The sequence below is a fragment of the Mastigoproctus giganteus genome, chromosome 3, assembly GCF_048544385.1.
Source record: "Mastigoproctus giganteus isolate SK-2022 chromosome 3, ASM4854438v1, whole genome shotgun sequence".
NCBI classification, from domain to species: Eukaryota; Metazoa; Arthropoda; class Arachnida; order Uropygi; family Thelyphonidae; genus Mastigoproctus; species Mastigoproctus giganteus.
In genome coordinates this window covers 55,494,706-55,515,622 of record NC_143577.1, presented here as the reverse complement: position 1 = coordinate 55,515,622, position 20,917 = coordinate 55,494,706, and the positions used below count along the sequence as shown (strand labels likewise).

Below are 20,917 nucleotides of genomic sequence, written 5' to 3'. Positions count from 1 at the left end.
TTCTGTAGATTGTAATTTTCAGGAAATACATATGAACGAAGGTTGTTCCAGAAAACGGCAGTTGAATGAATAAATGAGGAAGATGAAGAGTTGGTTCTGTGGGTTTGAAGTTGTACAGTAAATGGATGTTGGCTGGTGGCGGCACGTGTTCGGACTGTTTTGAAAGAGAGAGAGCAGGAATTATAGAAGCCAATTCAGAAGAACAGTGCCCATGGAAGTATCTGTAGAAGAGGCATGCAGCAGAAACAGTACATCTAAGAGAAAGCAAGTGGAGAGACTCTGTTAGAGATGAATCATTAATTAACCTAACTGCCCTCTTCTGAAGGGAATCAAGAAGCCTGAGAGAGGTTTTGGGGGCACCACCCCAGATGTGGGAACAATATTCCATGGTAGGGCGGATTTGCGATTTATACAGAGTAAGCAGCTGTTTGGAAGAAAAGTAACGCCGAGAGCGAAAGAGAAAACCAAGTTTTTTAGATGCAGAGGAAGCAATATTTGTAATGTGCTTGTGACAAGAGAGGTTAGAAGTCAGGGTAATCCCCAAAAGAGATATATCATTTTGCCTAGAAATCGGAGTGTCACTAAAGATAAGCATAGGAGCAGAAGAATCCTTTTTGCGAGATATAAGACAAGACTGAGTTTTAGAAGGGTTGAAATCAACTAAGCTGTCTTTGCCCCACTGGAGAATTACCTGAAGATTGGCATTTAAGGAATTGGTAGCAGATTTTCGAGAAGTTGAAGCTAATTGAGCAGGACAAGGTTTCTCAAAATGGAAAGTTGAATGCATTGTGCTATCATCGGCAAAACTATGGATAGGATTTCCAGTCGATGGAAGAAGGTCATTAATATACAAGAGGAAAAGAGTGGGGGAAAGAACTGAACCTTGGGGGACACCGGCATTAGTGGAGAAGTTAGAAGACAGAGAGCCGTCTACCATCACCCTCAGTGAGCGATCAGAGAGATAACTGGATAATCAATTACAAAAAGAAGTTGGCAAACCATAAGATGGAAGCTTGTTTAGAAGACCTTTATGCCGAACACGATCAAAAGCCTTTGAGATGTCAAGAGCAACTATTTGTTTTTCACCGAACCTTTCCATTGAATTAGTCCATAAATGGGTAACATAAGCCAGAATATCACCAGTGGATCGACACTGACAGAATCCATACTGGCGATCGTTGATCAGACGGAAGGTTTCTAGGTAGTTTAAGAGTTGGCGGTTAATTGATTTCTCCATTACTTTAGAAAGAGTAGAAGTAATTGCAATGGGATGCTAATTGGATGGGAGGTATTTGTCACCCTTTTTAGGAACTGTCTGGATATGAGCAAATTTCCAAGCAGAAGGAAAAACACCTTTGGAATAAGAAAGTGAAAAAAGGCGGCAAAGAATAGGAGTAAGTTCAGGAGCACAGGTTTTGAGAACAAGTGGAGAAATACCATCAGGACCTGGAGCTTTCTTAGCATCAAGATTCATCAAAATCCTTCTGATATCCTTTTGACGGAAGACCACAGGAGGCATTGAATGGAGCGTGTTAGGAATGGTGGGAGGTGTTTTACCAAGATCATTAATACATGAGCTCGAAGAAAAATGGGATGCTAGCAGGGCAGCTTTATCCTTGGCTGAAGTGACAACAGAACCATCTGGTTTGGACAGAGGTGGGAGCAGAGATGGGCAAAAGTTGCGGCCAATAGCTTTAGCAAGAGACCAGAGTGCTCGGCTACCATTAGGGCAAGAAGCAAGTTTTCTACTCTTAGCCTGTTCAAACTCTAGTTTGGACTGATTAATAACTGCTTTACAATTGTTGCGAGCTTTAGTGTAGGCAGAAAATGAAACTGAAGAATTAGAAACAAGCCAATTACGATATGCAACATTCTTCTCTTGAACAGCCTTAGCACATTTATTGGAAAACCAAGGTTTAGATAAAGGGCGAGATTTTAAAGTGGAATGTGGGATAAAGGATTCCATTCCTCCAAGAATAATTTCACTGACACGATCTGAGCAAACGTTGGCATCAGAAGTTTTGAAACAGTAATCCGACCAAAGAAAAGAAGTCTCGCAGGTCATCCCATTTTGCATTCTTGTAATGCCAAACAACACGAGGTTGGGAATAGCCATGAGATAAAGGTTCCATTGGAGAAGAGACAATCACCAAGTTGTGATCTGAAGTGCCTAAAGGACCTCTCACTTCGACCGTGTACTTAGAAGGGTTGTTTGTGAGAAAAAGATCAAGCGTATTGGCTGTATGATTAGGATTGTCCGGTATTCTTGTAGGTAAATGAACAATCTGTGCTAGGTCATTAGTAATTGCAAAAGCCTCAGCATCTCGACCTGCTGGGTCGGTGTGACTAGAAAACGGAAGCCAGCTGGAGTTGTGAACATTTAAATCACCAAGGAAAATTACCTCACTGTTAGGAAAGTTGGACTGGAGAAAGTTAAGTTGCAAAGAGAGGAAGTCAAAGAGCTCCAAGTGGTTAGTGGAGTTGGGAGAACGGTAGAGACAACAGATGAATTTGACACAATGAGGTAGAGAGATTCTAAGCCAGAGAAGATCAAAGAGAGGAGATTCCAAATTGCCAAGTCTCTGACAGGGAATATCAGAATGGACATATGCACAAATACCACCTTTGAGGCGAAAGGAATCATACAGCGAATAATTTGGGCATCTGAGATGAGCAGTAGTTGTATCAACCGATAACTGAGATTCTGTCAGAAAAAGTACATGGGGTTTGGCAGACTGCAAGTGGAAATGGACATCGTTGAGATTAGAATTGAGACCACGTTTACTTGTGAAATGGATTAGGAAGTCCTTGGGGGGTTTAGATCTTTTCGCAGATAACCTTGCTCTATTAGTTTGACAATTCATGGTGTATTCAACAGTAAGAAATAGTGGGTGGGACATGCTGTATGGAGTAATGAAATTTTTGGATATGGCATACACATGGTAAGAATATACCCAGATCCTTGACATAACGTGGCCTCGACAATGCTCCCCGCATACACACTACTCGGACTCCCTCCAGTCACTATCTGGCAGAGTAGAGGTAGCAAGATTATACACTAGCTGATCCGGAAGCCTCCTAGAGAGTTACCAATAGGTTTGGTCCGGTGTACTAACTAGCGGCCGGCCTGCGAACACCGTTTTAGAGCTGTACCCTCGAAATGTAAGGAATATTGGATCTCGCCACGACATTCATCATAACCTCAAAAGGCATCAATCATACTGCATGATGGAAGAGATAGGGAAGGGTTGACCGGAACTTAGCTCTAGAGACTAAACATGGGTTCCACCACTTCAATCCTCCAATAAGCAAAGTGGTGGTATTTCACCGGTTGATGAGAGTCATCTATCACCTAGTACTGCCTGGTAACATAGAGGGGCGGCGTTCCTCCATGTGGTGTGGGCACCACACCTCGACCCCTGCTTACGTTGGTTGTACCCACCAACCAACAGTGCAAGAAGGTGCAAGCAGAGGTACATATGATACATAACCTTTATAACTCTAGCCTAGAGAGATAACTCATACAGAGTAATAGATTGAAATATTGTAATTTTTACTGATTTTCAAAAAGCAGGGTATCTCTAGGGTACTTTTAAAAACATGGAAGTTGTATGTGCTGCACCATTATGACAGAGTTTGCTATCATGAAATGCACACAGTATAAAGATGCCTAAATGTTTACTTCATTGGCATTTCTCAACTGCAGACTTTCCATTTCCCTTGTATCAAATTATGTACCACTTCGAAATGAGTTGAAAGTAAGTGTTGGTGACAATGGTTTAATTGATGTGAGCTGCCATTCATGAACTTTTATTGTTTTGTAATTAACTGATTGCATAGGTGCTACAGGAAAGTTTTCTATAATGTTGCCAATCATGTAAGGAATATGCAAAATACATTCATTTTATTTTTATATTATGACTGAAATTGGATTTAGTGTGTGCAGGTTAAAATTTTTACCTGGACAAGTTTATGAAAGTTGATTTTATCTTTTTTTTTTTATTAATTGGGTGAAATATTTCTTTTAGAATGAAATGCTTGAAGAAGGTGAGAAACATGCAGTAATGCTGTACACATGGAGATGTTGTTCAAGAGCAATTCCTCAGGTAGGTTAATTACTTTATCGGTTGCGAAATCAAACCTATAAGGGTTTGTAACTTGTCAGTAGCTCTCAGGAATCACTAGTTGCATACAGGGCACACCAGTGTATGAAGAAAGTGTACAAATAAAAAGTTACCATTATTACCTCCAATTAGAATACTCTGAAACTATGCAACAGTAAGTGCTGCAGTACAAAACAGTTCTAAAAAATCCAGAAGCAAGTTATCAGCAGAGGTAAATGTTTTGACAAGTGCCAAAATAACCTTTAAGCAGGATCTCCAGTTGTTACCATATGAACTTCTTGTTCAGACTTGAAACCTACAAATGATGGTAACAGATTTCACTACTATTAAACTATACTAAACCTCTCTGAAGACATTCAGAATGCCATAGCATCACTTTTCATGTCTAATAAGGCTCATTTTGACTCAGAAGGCCATGTAAACAAAAATGTCATATATAATATGTAGAATTTTTAAGAATTTAAAATGCTTATAATGATACTATACAGGGTGTCTCAAAAATATTGGTACAAACATTTAGGGGAGGTAGGTAACATCTAAAGGAATGTGAATCACCTAGGAACCCATAACTGGAAACGTCACCGTAAGTCGGTAGATGGCGCTGTAGTCGCCGCACGAAGAGCATGCATCAATATACGAACGATGAGCTGGCTGACATGCACCTAGTGTATGGATTAGCAGAGGGCAATGGACGAGCCGCTCAACGAATTTATGGAGAAAGCTTCCCAGACAGACATGTACCAGACCACTGTTTGTTTGCCCGTGTGCATCAAAATTTGTGCGATTATGGGTCATTTAGAGGTAACAGGAGTAGTGCAGGCAGACCACGTTCGACGCGAACTCCCGCCATGGAAGAAAGTGTGTTGAATGCTGTCTAGAATAAACCTACTACCACACATGTGCCATTGCCTCTGCCTTAGGAGTGTCTCGTTGAAGTGCACAGCGTGTCTGGCATGACGATTCCTTACATCCCTTTCATCTCCAAAGGGTTCAGTTACTGCTCCCCCAAGATCATCCTGCACGTGTGGCTTTTGCGCAGTGGTTTCTCCAAGAAAGTGTTCAAGACGAATTTTCCAGCCTATGTTTTGTTCACGGATGAGGCTTATTTCTCTCGGGAAGGCTTATTCAATCAGCACAATGCTCATGTGGGGGCTCACAACAACTCACACGGTGTGTGCCCCCATGCGGCACAGCATTGCTTTGCAATAAATGTGTGGGCAGGTATGGTCGGTGACTGCTTAGTCGGCCCATACCTGTTATCATCCCGCATGAACTCCGCTAAATCGGATCTTTCTTGAACAAGTTCTACCAGGGTTACTTGACGATGGTCCAGCAAATGTAAGACACAGCATTTGGTTTCAACATGACGGGGCGCCTGCCCATTATGGATGGTGTGTTCGTGACCATTTGAACAGGCGTTGTGGGCGTCAATGGATTGGCTGTGGTGGACCCGTTGCCTGGCCCCCAAGCTCACCTGATTTATCGAGCCTTGATTTATTTCTGCGAGGAGCCCTCAAATCTATCGTGTATTAATTGCCTATGGAGATAGAAATGGATCTCGTGGCGAGACTCGTCTGCGCTGCTGCTACTGTCAAAGAAACTCCATGTGTGTTCGACCGTGTCCGCCAATCCATGCTGCGTCGGTGTCACGCATGCATCGCGTCTCATGGTGGAACCTTCGAGCATCTGTTGTAACATCATGAAATGCATCCATCTCCTACTCCATTGTTAATATTATGTCAAATAAATGTTTGCCACTAATTACTGTCTTGTGTCATTTCTGCTTCTTGTGCCTCTGCTACTACTTTACCGTGACGTTTCCGGTTATTGGTTCCTATGCGATTCACATTCCTTTAGATGTTACCTACCTCCCCTAAACATTTGTACCAATATTTTTGAGACACCCTGTATAATATCAGTATAAAAATACCATAGACAACTCTTAAAGGAAAAAACTACAATAGTAGTGTAAAGTGCATCATTTCAACTGTATCTCATATCGTGCTCATCCTTCACAAAAAATATAAAAAATTAAATTAAATTAAAAATTCAATATCAAATCTTAAAAATATTATGCCTAGTTGCATTTAGTCTTACTTAAATTTCTAACGATACATGTATTTCAATTTAAAATTTCTTGCATCACTAAATATGCTCACATTTTATAATTAGAATGAAATCAGTGTGGTGACCACAGAAAATGAACTGGTTGGCTGCACATAGTGTGTTGGTCACATGTTTGAGACCCTTGCTCACCAAGTGAAATTCTATGTTTGACTGTAGATACCAGGTTTTCAAATTTGGTTCTTATCAGCATTGTCTTCTTTTTGTTTGCAACTTCATTGGACTTTCCCAGTTTTCTTTTGAATGTTAATTGTAAACATCTTAATATAACTTAAACTCTATAACAGTTTATAAATAAACAAATGTGTTAGTAATAATAAATGTTTTCTAATGAGATATGGAAGAACAAGACTGCAGAAATTTAAACAAATTGTATGTCAGAATAGAAGATGCAGTGTGCAGAAAATGAAACTGAAAAAATTCAGTTTAGGCAAGAAAGACCATTTGCAACCGAACCTTGGGGTAGGAGTTGAAGAATATGGGGCCGATCGGGTTAGCCGAGTGGGTAAAGTACCTGCCCGGCAACCCAAAGGTCGTGGGTTCGATTCCCACCTCGGGCTTGGATCAAAGTACTGCAAAAACCTTGGGAGGTGCAATATGGCCACAGAAGCCGATGCGCCAACAACTATAAAATCAAAAAAAAAAAAAAAAAAAGAAGAATATGGGATTTTGTAGCCATGCGCCGAAACAAAAGCTACTTCTTTCTTTAAAATATTGAAAGATTTGACTGGAGTGGCACCACCAATGCCAAGACTGAACACCATTGATAGGGTAAAAGTTTGGTATGAATCCATGCATCCCGATGTCCACCACTCAAGAAGCTGGAGGTGGTATCATGGTATGTGGGTATGGTCTGTTGGTATAGACTGGGTCTGCAATACCTTTAGATGGTTGTCCATTTCCACTTGCAGTCTGCCAAACCCCATGTACTTTTTCTGACAGAATCTCAGTTATCGGTTGATTCAACTACTGCTCATCTCAGATGCCCAAATTATTCACTGTTTGATTCCTTTCGCCTCAAAGGTGGTACTTTGCATATGTCCGTTCTGATATTCCCTGTCAGAGACTTGGCAATTTGGAATCTCCTCTTTTTGATGTTAGCATTAGCATTGCTAATGCTAACATCAAAAAGAGGAGATTCCAAATTGCCAAGTTGTGTTACCTGTAATGAATATCTTTCTGTCATATCAGACCAATCTCGTCATACAATGCTTCAATTTTACTTGCACTGTGATGGATTTTTTCAAGATGACAGTGTAACTATTCATTGTGCAAAAATTGTTTCTGAATGGTTCATGGAGCATTCCCAGGATTTTCACCATCTATCTTCACTGCCTAATTCTCCAGATCTGAATCCAATTGAGAATGTCTGGGATATCTTGGAATGGGCAGTTTGGCTTTGCAGTTCTCTATCAACCATAAATGAGCAGCTGACAAATATCCTATTGGAAGAATGGTCAACTTTGAAGCTAGATTCCCTGAAATACCTAGTGGAATCTGTGCCACAATATATACAGGCTGTAATTCAGATAAAAGGGTGTCCCTACTAGATACTGAATACAGGTTTATATTTTTTTAGCTAGTGAGTGTAGTTTAATCTAATACCAATAATCAAATGAATCTGAAATAGAAGAATGCATTTATTATTAAATAGTGCTGTTTATTCTGCATGACATTTGCAAATAGAATTAAATACAAAAATAAAAGTTCTGTATTTTCTGAACAAGATGCACTTTTCCCCCTGGAAAGTGCTGCCTAAAATCCCCCCCCTGCATCTTATGGCCTGAAGATATATCAGGTTCACACAGTAATGTCTATCTTTAGCCGTGGCTAGAGGCAGTATTGCCAAAATATCCAGGTGGCTTTCTAAAAAACCTAGCTCTTTTATTGTTTGACCATTTTCAATCACATTTGACAGAAGCAACAAAAGCAACAAAAACAAATTAAACATGGAGTAAGCTGTAATTTCAGGAGCCTTAGCTAACTCCAGCCAACAGACAACTTAATTAATAAAAAAATCTTAATTAACATATAAATTATTCATGTATGAGGAGTGTACCAGATGGGTGAAGGCACCAAATCACAATTTGATACTAACGGGATGAAACAAAAAGCTGTTTCCCACATGTGGGAAATAGTGAAACACGAGACAGTTGCTATGCCTGTCAGGAAATGTGTAATCAGCAATGCCCTTTGATGGCTTTGAGAAAAATGAAAGTTCAGACCCTAACATCAATAATGAAAAGTTTGACAGTAAAATCAATGCATTTTTGCTGTTATATGATGAGAAAAGCTTTGTTTTATGCAGATGTTTTGTTTAGTAAGTACTTGCAAATTTGTGTTTCAAATATAAGGAATAAAATTTATTTTTTGCCTTTCTAAGTGTGGTATGTTTTATTGTCTAGAAAATGCTTTAGAAAATGCATCAATAAAATACAATGGCTTATTAGAAATTTATCAAATTTTGTAAAACTTTTATTAATTGAGTTGCGTACACAGTGCCGTCGTGAGATATTTTTATGCACTAGGCAAATCAAGCATTTGGCACCCTTTTAAATAATCTGCATGACTGTGAAGTGCCCCTACCCAAATGGCACCCTAGGCATTTGCCTGGATGCCTACCATACCATGATGGCACTGAGTGTACATTTCAGTATTTACAAATAACCAGTATCTATTAGAAAATAAGCAGTATTATTTAATAAAGTTAAAGGTAAACTGCAGCCCTTATCAACCCACTGCAGGATGAAAGCCTCCTCAACAATTCATGCTGAGGGAAATGGACCATAATCTGCCACGCTGGTCCAGTGCGGGTTGGCAGATCGACCGTATTTAGCAGTCATAGGCTTGAATCCCGGTCTACTCAAAGAGAGTGTACTACTGCACTCCAACTCCTGACCACTTGGCTACGGAGGCCTACGGAAAAATAGGAGTGTGTTATACATTTTTCCAAGTAATATTTTTTGATTTTGTATTTGCTTGATCATTAGTACAGTTGTGCCCCCGATCAGCTGATTCAGCCACTCTCTTTTTCATTGATATTTTGTTGGGAACCTTGTAACTTTCGTTCTATAGTTTAAATTTAATGTCACTAGTAGTTAAAGTTTTGCCAACAGTTTAATTTCTGCAATATTTTGTTAATTTAAGGAAGTGCATCCAGTTGACATGGGTGTACAATACAGTGTTGAGTCACCTTGGTGTGACATAAGCACTTGGAAAGTAAAATTGAGAGTAGGAGTGTGTTATAGGCCTAATGACTCTGATGAGTACAACAAACAACTGTACGGAGAAACTGTATGTAGCACACACAAAGACATCCTTGGCAAGATCATGTCCTGTTCCAGAAAGATCTGAAAACATTTCACAAGTTGCACATTTTTTTTAGGCTGTGATGCTTTGGAGAATCGCGCACTTCGGTTCTCTCCCGAGCCACAGCACTCCCGCTACTTTGTGCACATTGTTTTGTTGCTCTACTCAGGTGCATGATTTTAATCCTTAATTTTAAATGTCTGTTCAATACTCTGGACTTCATTGTGCATATAGAATCATCTGTTTCCACTCAGGATATGGGACTTAATTTCATTAGTAAGAGTTTGTTAGTAATATGATTTAATTAATTAATAATGAAAGTTAATAAGGTTAATAAATTTAATTGATTAATTGACTATACTATTCTATACTTGACTATACTGGGTCCTTGAGGTTGTCACAGACATTCTCTCAGATATGCCAAACAAGCTGTACTTGCTATCTGGGAGTCTAAAACGCTGATGGAACTGATATTCGGGTGACACTCAAGTCAAGTGGACCCAATTTTGGTGAAGTCCGGATGGTCTGTGACAGCCAAATCCTCTGCTTGCAACTTCACGATGGTGGGACTGTTAGTAATTCTGGGTATAACCCTCATGCACAAGCACACTGTAGATGACCACCCAGGTGTGAACCAACGTAAGCAGGTGTTGAGGTGTGGTGCCCACACCTCATGGAGGAATGCCACCCCTCTGTGTTACCAGGCAGTACTAGGTGGTAGATGACTCTCATCAACCAGTGCAATATTACCACTTTGCTTATTGGAGGCTTGAAGTGGTGGAACCCGTGTTTAGCCGCCAGAGCTAAGTTCCGGTCAACCCTTCCCCATTTCTTCCATCATGCAGTATGACTGATTACTTTTGAGGTTATGATGGACATCATGGCGAGATCCAATCTGCCTCACATTTCGAGGGTACAGCTCTAAAACGGTATTCGCAGGCCGGCCGCTGGTTAGTACACTGGACCGAACCTATTGGTAACTCTCTAGGAGGCTTCCGGATCAGCAAGTGTATAATCTTGTTACCTCTACTCTGCCAGATAGTGACTTGGGGAGTCTGAGTAGTGTGTATGCAGGGGGCATTGTCGAGGCCATGTTATGTCAAGGATCTGGGTATATTCTTACCATGTGTATGCCATATCCAAAAATTTCATTACGTCATACAGCATGTCCCCCTCCCCCACTTTTTCTTACTATTGAATACATCATGAATTGTCAAATTGATAGAGTAAGCTTATCTGCGAAAAGATCTAAACTTCCCAAACACTTCCTAGTTCATTTCACAAATATACGTGGTCTCAATTATAATCTCAACGATGTCCATTTCCACTTGCAGCTAGTCTGCCAGACCCCATGTACTTTTTCTGACAGAATCTCATTTATCAGTTGACTCAACTACTGCTCATCTCAGTTGCCCAAATTATTCGGTGTATGATTCCTTTCGCTTCAAAGGTGGTACTTATGCATATGTCCCTTCTGATATTTCTTGTCAGAGACTTGGTAATTTGGAATCTCCTCTTTTCGATCTTCTCTGGCTTAAAATCTCTCTACCTCATTGTGTCAAATTCATCTGTTGTCTCTACCGTTCTCTTAACCCCATCGATCGTTTGGAGCTCTTCGACTTCCTCTCTTTACAACTTGACTTTCTCCAGTCCATCTTTCCTAACAGTGAGGTAATTTTCCTTGGTGATTTTAATGTTCACAACTCCAGCTGGCTTCCAATTTCTAGTCACACCAAACCAGCTGGTCGAGATGATGAGGCTTTTGCAATTACTAATGACCTTGCACAGATTGTTCATTTACCTACAAGAATACTGGATAATCCTAACCATACAGCCAAAACGCTTGATCTTTTTCTCACAAACAACCCTTCTAAGTACACGGTTCGAAGTGAGAGGTCCTTTAGGCACCTCAGATCACAACTTGGCGATTGTCTCTTCTCCAATGGAGCCACAATCTCATGGCTATTCCCAACCTTCTTTTGTTTGGCATTACAAGAATGCAAAACGGGATGACCTGTGAGATTTCTTTTCTTCTTTACCTTGGTCGGATTACTGTTTCAAAACTTCTGATGTCAACGTTTGTTCAGATCTTATGAGTGAAATTATTCTTGTAGGAATGGAATCCTTTATCTCACACTCCACTTTTAAAATCTCATGCTTTATCTAAACCTTGGTTTTTCAATTAATGTGCTAAGGCCGTTATGTGAACCTAGTAACACACTGTTTTTTGGTAATTCGTTTCAAGATCTTGGAAGTTGAAATTTTCACTGTATAACTAAGCTATTTATTTCTCTAAAATGTCATTTTTAAGATCACGAGCATGACCTTACGGCCATATAAAAGGTCATGAGCATGGTTTGTAAATTGTATTAGTTACCAATTCAAATCATTAAAATGCACTATACTTTTATCGTTATCATATGTTCTGTTATAAGAATCAATTTTAAACACCTTTGTGATATTTTTCTAAAGCACATTTCTGCAGGTCACGACCATAAACAATAAAAATAATTTGCAGTCTCCGGTTTATTGGGTTTTTCTGTTAGTGCAAGCAATTATAAACTCGTGGTTTTGACGCAATTATGGTGAAATGTGTTTTCCCTTTACTGAAATCTTCAATCGTATAAAAAACATTTTCAGAATCTTCTCTTCATTCCTTTTTTTTAAGCTTCATAAACTTGTTACACCACGTGAATCATGTTTGTTGCAATTTGTGTGGGCTGTTAAAAAATGCTTTATGCATGCCATTGTGAAATTTATAATTAAAAGAGTTTATCTTGGAAACAAATGCCTCTTGAAACATTTCTGAAGAAGACGACTCCTTGTGCAACAAGCCAACGAGTGCCAAGCCAGTAATGAGTGATCAACGAGTGCCAAGCCAATAATGAGTGATCAACGAGTGTGCATTTAGTCAATGATGAAGAACTTTAGCATTTGTAAATTGTAAATAATTTCTCTATTATTATAATTTGCTTTTACAGGCTACTTTTTCATTTCTTTGGATAAATCAATCATTGTTTAAACATAAACTAATTAGCTAACTAATTTCATTACCCCATTTTTAACCTATTTTTAACCTTATGTCTAAGTGAAATAAATTCCTGCTTTGAGTTTTCGCTTTACTAGCGCACGCTAGGAACGAATTAACTCGTAAAGTCAAGAACTACTTGTACCTAGAAACCTTCCGTCTGATCAATGATCGCCAGTATGGATTCCGTCAGTGTCGAACTACTGGTGATATACTGGCTTATGTTACCCATTTATGGACAAACTCAATGGAAAAAGAAGCAGTTGCTCTAGACATCTCAAAGGCTTTCAATTGTGTTTGGCATAAAGGTCTTCTAAACAAGCTTCCATCTTATGGTTTGCCAACTGTTTTTTGTAATTGATTATCCAGTTTTCTCTCTGATTGCTCACTGAGGGTGATGGTTGATGGCTCTCTGTCTTCTTACTTCTCCACTAATGTTGGTGTCTCTCAAGGTTCAGTTCTTTTCCCCCCCTCTTTTCCTCTTGTATATTAATGACTTAGCATTAGCATTAGTAGAGGCATTTGATGCAAGAAAGCAAGCTTATGCAGCATCAGCCAAAAAAAAAAAAAAAAAACCACTTCCACTTCACCCCTCTGTTCGTTCAAAATACCTGTCCAGCTGAGCCTTAAACTTATTTAGGCTATCAACTTCCATGACAAGGGATGGAAGTCTGTTCCACCAACCAACCACTCGCTGGCTAAAGGCAAATTTCCGCACGTCTATCCTACATCTGTCTTTCCTCAATTTGAATTTATGCCCTCCCAGGTGATTATTCTGAGCGAGAGGAAGAATCCCATCAGCATTGAGCATGCTCAAACCATTCAATGCTTTATACACCTCTATCAGATCACCTCGCTGGTGCCTAGTCTCCAGACACTGTAATTTGCAAAACTTAAGCCTTTCTTCGTAAGAGCACCCCTTTGTTCCATTCACTAATCTTGTTGCCCTTCTCTGTACTCGTTCCAGCAGCTCTACATCCTTCTTGAAATGAGGCCTCCAGACCTGTATACAGTACCATAGGTGTGGCCTGACCATAGCCTTATACAAGGGAATAATCACCTCCTTATCCCTGCTAGAAAAATTCCTATATATCATTGACAATACACCATGAGCTACTCTTGCAGCCCGTCTGCACTGCTCAGAGAACTTCATATCTGCCTGCACAACCACCCCCAGGTCCCTTTCATTCTCTACCACTGTCAGTGTAGTACCATAGAGTTGATACGTTGCTCTGGGGTTGCTGTTTCCCATGTGTAGTACTTTACATTTGTCAATGTTAAACTTCATTTGCCACCTCTCAGCCCATCTGCTCAACCTTTCCAGATCCTGTTGCAGCAGCAGCATAGTGTCAGTAGTGTCCTTGACAACCCTGCCTACCTTTGTATCGTCTGCAAACTTCGACATTAAGCTTGATATACCATCATCAATATCATTTATGAATACAGAAAACAATAATGGACCCAACACTGAGCCCTGAGGGACTCCACTAATAACATTAGTCCACGACGAGCAGTGTCCATTGATTACCACTCTCTGTCTTCTACCCCTCAGCTACCCCTTTATCCACAGCAGCAATTTGCCTCCAATGTCACACTGCTGCAATTTGTGCAGCAGTCTTCCATGTGCAACAGTATCAAAAGCCTTTCTAAGATCCAAGTATATAATATCAAAGTTATTCCCTGCATCCAGTTCCTTTGTGACTGCATCATAGTATCCAATCAAATTGGTCAGGCAAGACTTCCCCTTAACAAAACCATGCTGTGTCCGAGCTATAACTGAAGTCTTGTCTAAATGATCCTGCAGTGCTTCTTTAACTAGTGCCTCCATTAATTTTCCTGGAACAGAAGTTACACTCACAGGTCTATAATTGCTTGTGTCAGCATTTGATCCTCCTTTGTGAATTGGGGTCACATTTGCACATCTCCAGTCTCGGGTACCTCCCCTGAGTCCAAGGAAGCTCTCATAATTATGGCTAAGGGTTTGCTTACTTCCTCTGCTGCCTCCTTTAATATAACTGGATAGATCCCATCCACTCCGGGTGCCTTTCTTGTGTTTATCTTCAACAGTTTCTCCTCCACTTTACTCTCAGTTATTACAAGATTCTCTAGCTTACTGCTAGAGTTGAATACACCTCTGGCTTTCCCCTCGCTAAATAACTCCTCATGTGTGAATGTCGATGCAAAATATTCATTTAGTTTGTTAGCTACCTGAGCAGGATCATCAACAGTTGACCCATCAATATCAAGTGGACCAATCTGATTCATATCCTTCCTTCTAGAGTTTGCATAAGTAAAGAACTCTTTGCTGTTTTTCTTTGCATCCCTTGCCAAAGATTTCTCGTACTCTGCCTTCGCCTGCCTAACCTCCTTTGTAACTTGGTTACAGATCAACTTGTATCTATCATAGGCTTCTGTGTCATGTGTTAATTTTTATGTATCCCATGCATGTTTCTTCTCTGCCATATGCCTCATCAGTTCATCTGACATCCATTTAGGCCTAAACCTTGAACAATATTTCTTAGTTGGTATGTAAAGCCTAGTAGCTTCCAAGATAAGTTCTTTGAATGCTTCCCATTTTGCATTTGCTGCTGGTAACATCATCAGTTGGTCCCACTGTATAGAATTTAAATATTGTCTCAGTCCATCGTAGTCGCCTTTACGAAAGCAATAACCCTTCCCTTTACCCCTAATGGTAGTTACCTCTTTGAGTAAATCCCACTTTAGCACACTGTGATCACTGCCATCTAGTGGTTCCTTTATCTGCAGATTCTTAATGCATGAAGAATCACTGCTGATAATCAAATCAAGAGTATTCCTCCCTCTAGTTGCCTCCCGAACATGCTGATGTAGAAAACAATCATCCAATAAATCCACAAAAGCCTTTCTAGTGTGTGAGTGACCAGCCCCCAAACTCCAGTCAATATCTGGGAAATTAAAATCTCCCATTATAAGACACTCTGATTTACTGGCCCACTCTATTTCCCTGTACAGTTTCTTATTATACTCATCAGAGTCATTAGGCCTGTAGCACACTCCTACTATCAATTTTGATCTCCCAATGCTTATGTCACACCAAACTGATTCGACACTGCACTGTCCAGCGATGTCGACTGGCTTCACTTCCTTGGATTTTATGTGTTTCTTAACTAATAGCATAACCCCTCCTCCCTTCCTATCCTGTCTATCCTTTCTGTAGACATTGTACTCCCCAAATTCCAGTTCTGCATTCCTTATATCTGTGTGACACCACGTCTCCGAAGTCCCCACAATATCTGCCTTTGATGTTTTGAGTAATACCTCAAATTCATCAAATTTATTTACTAAACTCCTAGCATTGGTGTACACGCAAGTATACATGCACCTATTTCTATTCTTAGCTACCCTAACACAACCCATGTGTTTACTTGTACCGCAGTGACTCCCAGCAGTCTCTGAAATATCCTGAATCTTGTTTTTCGGGCTTCTGCTCATTCCAATAGAAGCAGTGCAAGAATCTCTTTCACCTCTGCCAGTGGCTACTGTTAATCTATTCGTGTTTGTATCCCCCCAAGCTAGCAGTTTTCCGACCCACCTAACACTGCCTCAATAGCATCAGCAAATATTCTTGCACCCTTTCTATTTAAGTGTATCCCATCCCTGTAGAAGTAATCTCTCCTGTTAACAAGTACAGTCCAGGCTGAAAAGAATTCTACCCCTTGAGCCTTGCACAATCTTTCCAGGGCCGAATTGATCGACAAGGCTCTCATCATATACTCCCTCCTATCGTGTCTGTGCAGAATTGCAGACACTTTCAAATTCAACCCTAATTCACGGCTTTTTCTCAACAATGACCTGTACTTGCTAAGCAATTCTGCCGGTCTCCTACTCTTGATATCATTAGTGCCAACGTGTACAACTATATCACCTTTTGTGCCCTTAAAAGATGATATCTGCTCTACAACGTCATCAACCTTTGCCCCTGGCAGACATACCCTGGTCCTGTTCCACCTATCCTTTTTACAAAGCATGTTCCCTGTTTCCCTGACAATAGAGTCACCAACTACTAGTTCCTTTGGGAGCAGCGCATTCTGCCTTGGGGGTTGCCGCTGTGTTTCACGATGACCAAGTGCAAGCTCTGGCGTTGATGTGGGCAGCTGAGAGCTTGATGGGCCCCTCACTTTAGTTCCTTCGAGGGCATCCACCCTGTCCTTCAAGCTCTCATATAGGCCCATAAGAACGCTGAGTTGTTGCCTGATTTTGATACACTCCTTGCATCGCGCACACACAAAGACATCCCCATGGCAATATCATGTCCCGTACCTGAATGCTCCACAAACATCATGCAAGCTGTGCATTTTAGAAGGCTGTGATTCAGAAGGCAACTGCCCCCCCTCAGTTCTCCTCTGAGCCACAGCACTTCCATTAGCTTGAGCCTTTTGTTTTGCTGCTCTGGTCTGAGTCATGATTACTTTTAATTTAAATAAAATTTCAGTTTCAGTTTATAACCCTAACTTATCTCCCAACACAGTTATAATGGTATATATATTTTTTAGTGTCAAGTATTAACTATCTCCGAGTTCCCTTTATATAACTTCCGTATCAGTTATGTATTAATTAATTATGTTACGTTTGTAATCTAGGTCGGTATATGTATTTAGTTAAAAGTGCAATTTAAATGCCAACGAAGTTCAACAAGTTTAATAGATTTTACTGATCGCTGAAAATATTATAACCTATACTATACTAACGCTATCTAGGTTCGATATATAACGATCGTATGACAAAGACAAAGGCGGGAATTTACGAACGGTAATCTATGGATACTTAAGTATTAATTAACTTTCAAATCTCGCTGTCTCGATTCAGAATAAACTAACGATCCTTACTAGGTCTATAAGCTACTTACAAAAAATAATTTGATGTAAAAAATATTCTATAAGCGGCTAAATATGGCTAAAAAACGTCTCGTTCAGCAGAGTTGTAACTTGTAACACGTGGTTTTGATACCCTTACCGATACTTTTATGCAATTACAAGGCCGAGTAAAGAATAAATACACCAGATTAATCAGAAATATCACAAAATAATGCTATACTACTAAATTTAAATCAAAAGTTTTAGAAAAACAATAATTTCCAATCAATAAATAAGAAAAATCCACTTAGCGGCTTTGAACACGTCTGGCCACTACTAGCCTCGTCAGCAGACATGAAACCTATCTTGTTTCCAAATGGACTTTCTTCCATTGACTGAAAATCCTATCCATGGTTTAGCCGATGATAGCACATTGCATTCCACTTTCCATTTTGAGAAACCTTGCCCTGCTCAATCAGCTTCAACTTCTCGAATATCCACTACCACTTCCTTAAATGCCGATCTCCAGGTAATTCCCCAGTGGGGCAAAGACAACTTAGTTGATTTCAATCCTTCTAAAACTCAGTCTTGTCTTATATCTCGCAAAAAGGATTCTTGTGCTCCTCTGCTTATCTTTGGTGACACTCCGATTTCTAGGCAAGTTGATATATCTCTTTCCCTTACTTCTAATCTCTCTTGGCACAAGCACATTACAAATATTGCTTCCTCTGCATCTAAAAACTTGGTTTTCTCTTTCACTCTTGGCGTTACTTTTCTTCCAAACAGGTGTTCACTCTACAAATCGCAAATCCGCCCTACCATGGAATATTGTTCCCACCTCTGGGGCAGTGCCCCCAAAACCTCTCTCAGGCTTCTAGATTCCATTCAGAAGAGGGCAATTTGGTTAATTAATGACTCATCTCTAACAGAGTCTTTCCACTTGCTGACTCATAGATGTACTGTTTCTGCTGCATGCCTTTTCTACAGATACTTCCATGGGCACCGTTCTTCTGAATTGGCTTCTGTAATTCCCGCCCTCTCTTTCAAAAACAGTCCGAACACATCCATTTACTGTCCAACTTTAAACTCACAGAACCAACTTTTTATCTTCCTCGTTTATTCATTCAACTGCCGTTTTCTGGAACAACCTTCCTTCATACGTATTTCCTGAAAGTTAGAGTCTACAGAAGTTCAAGTCTAATGTCAACAAATATCTTCTTTCGTCTTCTCAAACTCCAACCCATGCATGGTACTAAGTACTATAGGTTCTGATACCTCTCATGTTTGGGATTTTCTTAAAAAAAAATAAAATAAATACAATCCTATTCTAAGCTAATGCAGTGATATGTTTTACGCTATCTATTTTATGCTATACTGAAACGATCACAATGTTAAATTAGTTATATCCTTAGCTAAATATAAAAGATATATACCCAAAAGTTGATTAAAAGCCTTCAAACTACTTATTTATTACAATTAAAACTGTACTATTCTTCTGTGCTACTGGTTACATGCTACAATATTCATGCCAAAACAATAGCGGTATGAGTAGTGAGTCGTAATTTACAAAATCACTAGCTAAATTTAAAAAATAAGCTAATGAATGCTAATAAGCCTGTTTAATCTATTTATAAAACACAAATTAATGTGTTAATTAATCAAAAATACGACGAATTTTCTAAGAAAACTTATCTGTTTGCAGGAGCTCAAGAAGTCAATGTTTTTATACCTATAGTCTCATTCCTTAGCAAACCAGAACCCTTCCTTTTACACCTGATCGTAGTTACATCTTTGAATAAATCCCACATCAGTGGCACCTCAGTAGCCAGGTGAGCAGGAGCAGCAGTGCATACCACACGCTGCTTGATTAGACCGTGGTTCGAGCCCGTGGCCACCAAATACGGAGGATGCGGAAAGGTCAGGGAATGACCACCGCATATCCCTGGAGCAATATGGCCTTAGTTGCTAATGCTCCTAAAAACCAAATAACAAACCCACATCAGTACACTATGATCACTGCTACATTTGTGGTTCCTTTATCTGCAGATTCTTAAGGCATGAATAATCACTGCTGATAATCAAATCAAGAGTTGTTAGTGGTGTTCACCAGGGGTCTTTATTGTGTGGCCCACTATTGTGTTCTATATTTATCAATGATATTAACGAGGGAATATCAGGCTTAGTGTCCAAATTTGCATATGATACAAAGGTGGGTTGGGTTGTTAATGACGGTAAGGATGGTACACCACTGCAACAGGATCTTGAAAAGTTGAGCAGATGGGCTGAGAGGTGGCAACTGAAGTTTAAAATTTACAAATGCAAAGTACTGCATATGGATAGCAGTAACCGCAGAGTAATATACCAACTGTGCAGTACTACACTCAGGGTAGTGGAGAATGAAAATGACCTGGGGGTAATTGTGCAGTCAGATATGAAGTTTTCAGATCAATGCAGACAAGCTGCAAGAGTAGGTCCTGTCAATGATATATAGGAATTTTGCTAGCAGGGATGAGGAGGTGATTATCTTCTTGTATAAGGCAATGGTCACGCCATACCTTGAATACTGCATACAGGTCTGGAGGCCTCATTTTAAGAAGGATGTAGAGCTGTGCTGGAATGAGTACAGAGAAGGGCAACAAGATTGGTGAATGGTACAAAGTGTTGCTGTTACCAAGAAAGACTTAAGTTCTGCAAGTTGCAGCATCTGGAGACTAGGCAGCTGCAAGATGATCTGATTGAGGTGTATAAGGCCTTGAATGGTTTGAGCAGGCTCACTGCTGATGGTATTCTTCCTCTTGTTCAGATTACGAACCTGAGGGGTTATAACCCTAAATTTGAGGAAAGACAATTGTAGAATAGATGTGCAGAAATTTGCCTTAGCCAGTGAGTGGTTGATTGCTGGAACTAATTTCCATCTGTTGTTGTGGAAATTAACTGTGTAAATAAATTCAAGGTTGAACCAGACAAACTTTTGGAGTGAATTGATGGGTGAAACGGGAAGTTTTTTTTTTTGGCTGATGCTGTATAAGCTTGCTTTCTTGCATTGTATACCTCTGCTAATACCAATTTAAATTCTGTAATATAGTGTAAAGTTAAATTTTTGTAAAGGATTTGGAAAGCTTCTTCTTCTTCTTCTGGCATTATAACCCAGGGTGAATTTTAGCCTTTTCAATACTGTATCACCAGTAAGCCCTCCCAGAAGTCAAATTTCTCCAACTTCTATTCCAATGGTCTTTAAGTCATCTTCTAATTCATCTATCCATCTTTTCTGCGGTCTTCCTCTTCCCTTCCTACTGATAGATTTCCATTCCATTATCCTCTTAGTTGTTCTGCTGTCATCCATTCTCATAACATGTCCCAACCAGGCAAGTGTCTGGCTCTTCACAAATATGACAATGTCGCACCCTGAATAAGATTGTCAAGTTCATGGTTCATTCTGATCCTCCAAGATCCATCAACATTTGTATGGGTCTAAAGACTTTTCGCAAAATTCTATGCTT

At 39.9% G+C, this 20,917-nt stretch overlaps 1 protein-coding gene across 2 annotated transcripts in view; it reads left to right on the top strand.

Moving 5' to 3' along the window:
• Positions 1-20,917, top strand: part of Cyfip (Cytoplasmic FMR1-interacting protein Sra-1) — a 425,647-nt gene that overhangs the window by 71,279 nt on the left and 333,451 nt on the right. For both annotated transcript variants that reach the window (XM_090369296.1, XM_090369295.1), the window contains exon 3: positions 4,029-4,106. In XM_090369296.1, the coding sequence (XP_090225422.1) occupies positions 4,029-4,106 (78 nt within the window). The remainder of the gene's footprint in view (positions 1-4,028; positions 4,107-20,917) is intronic.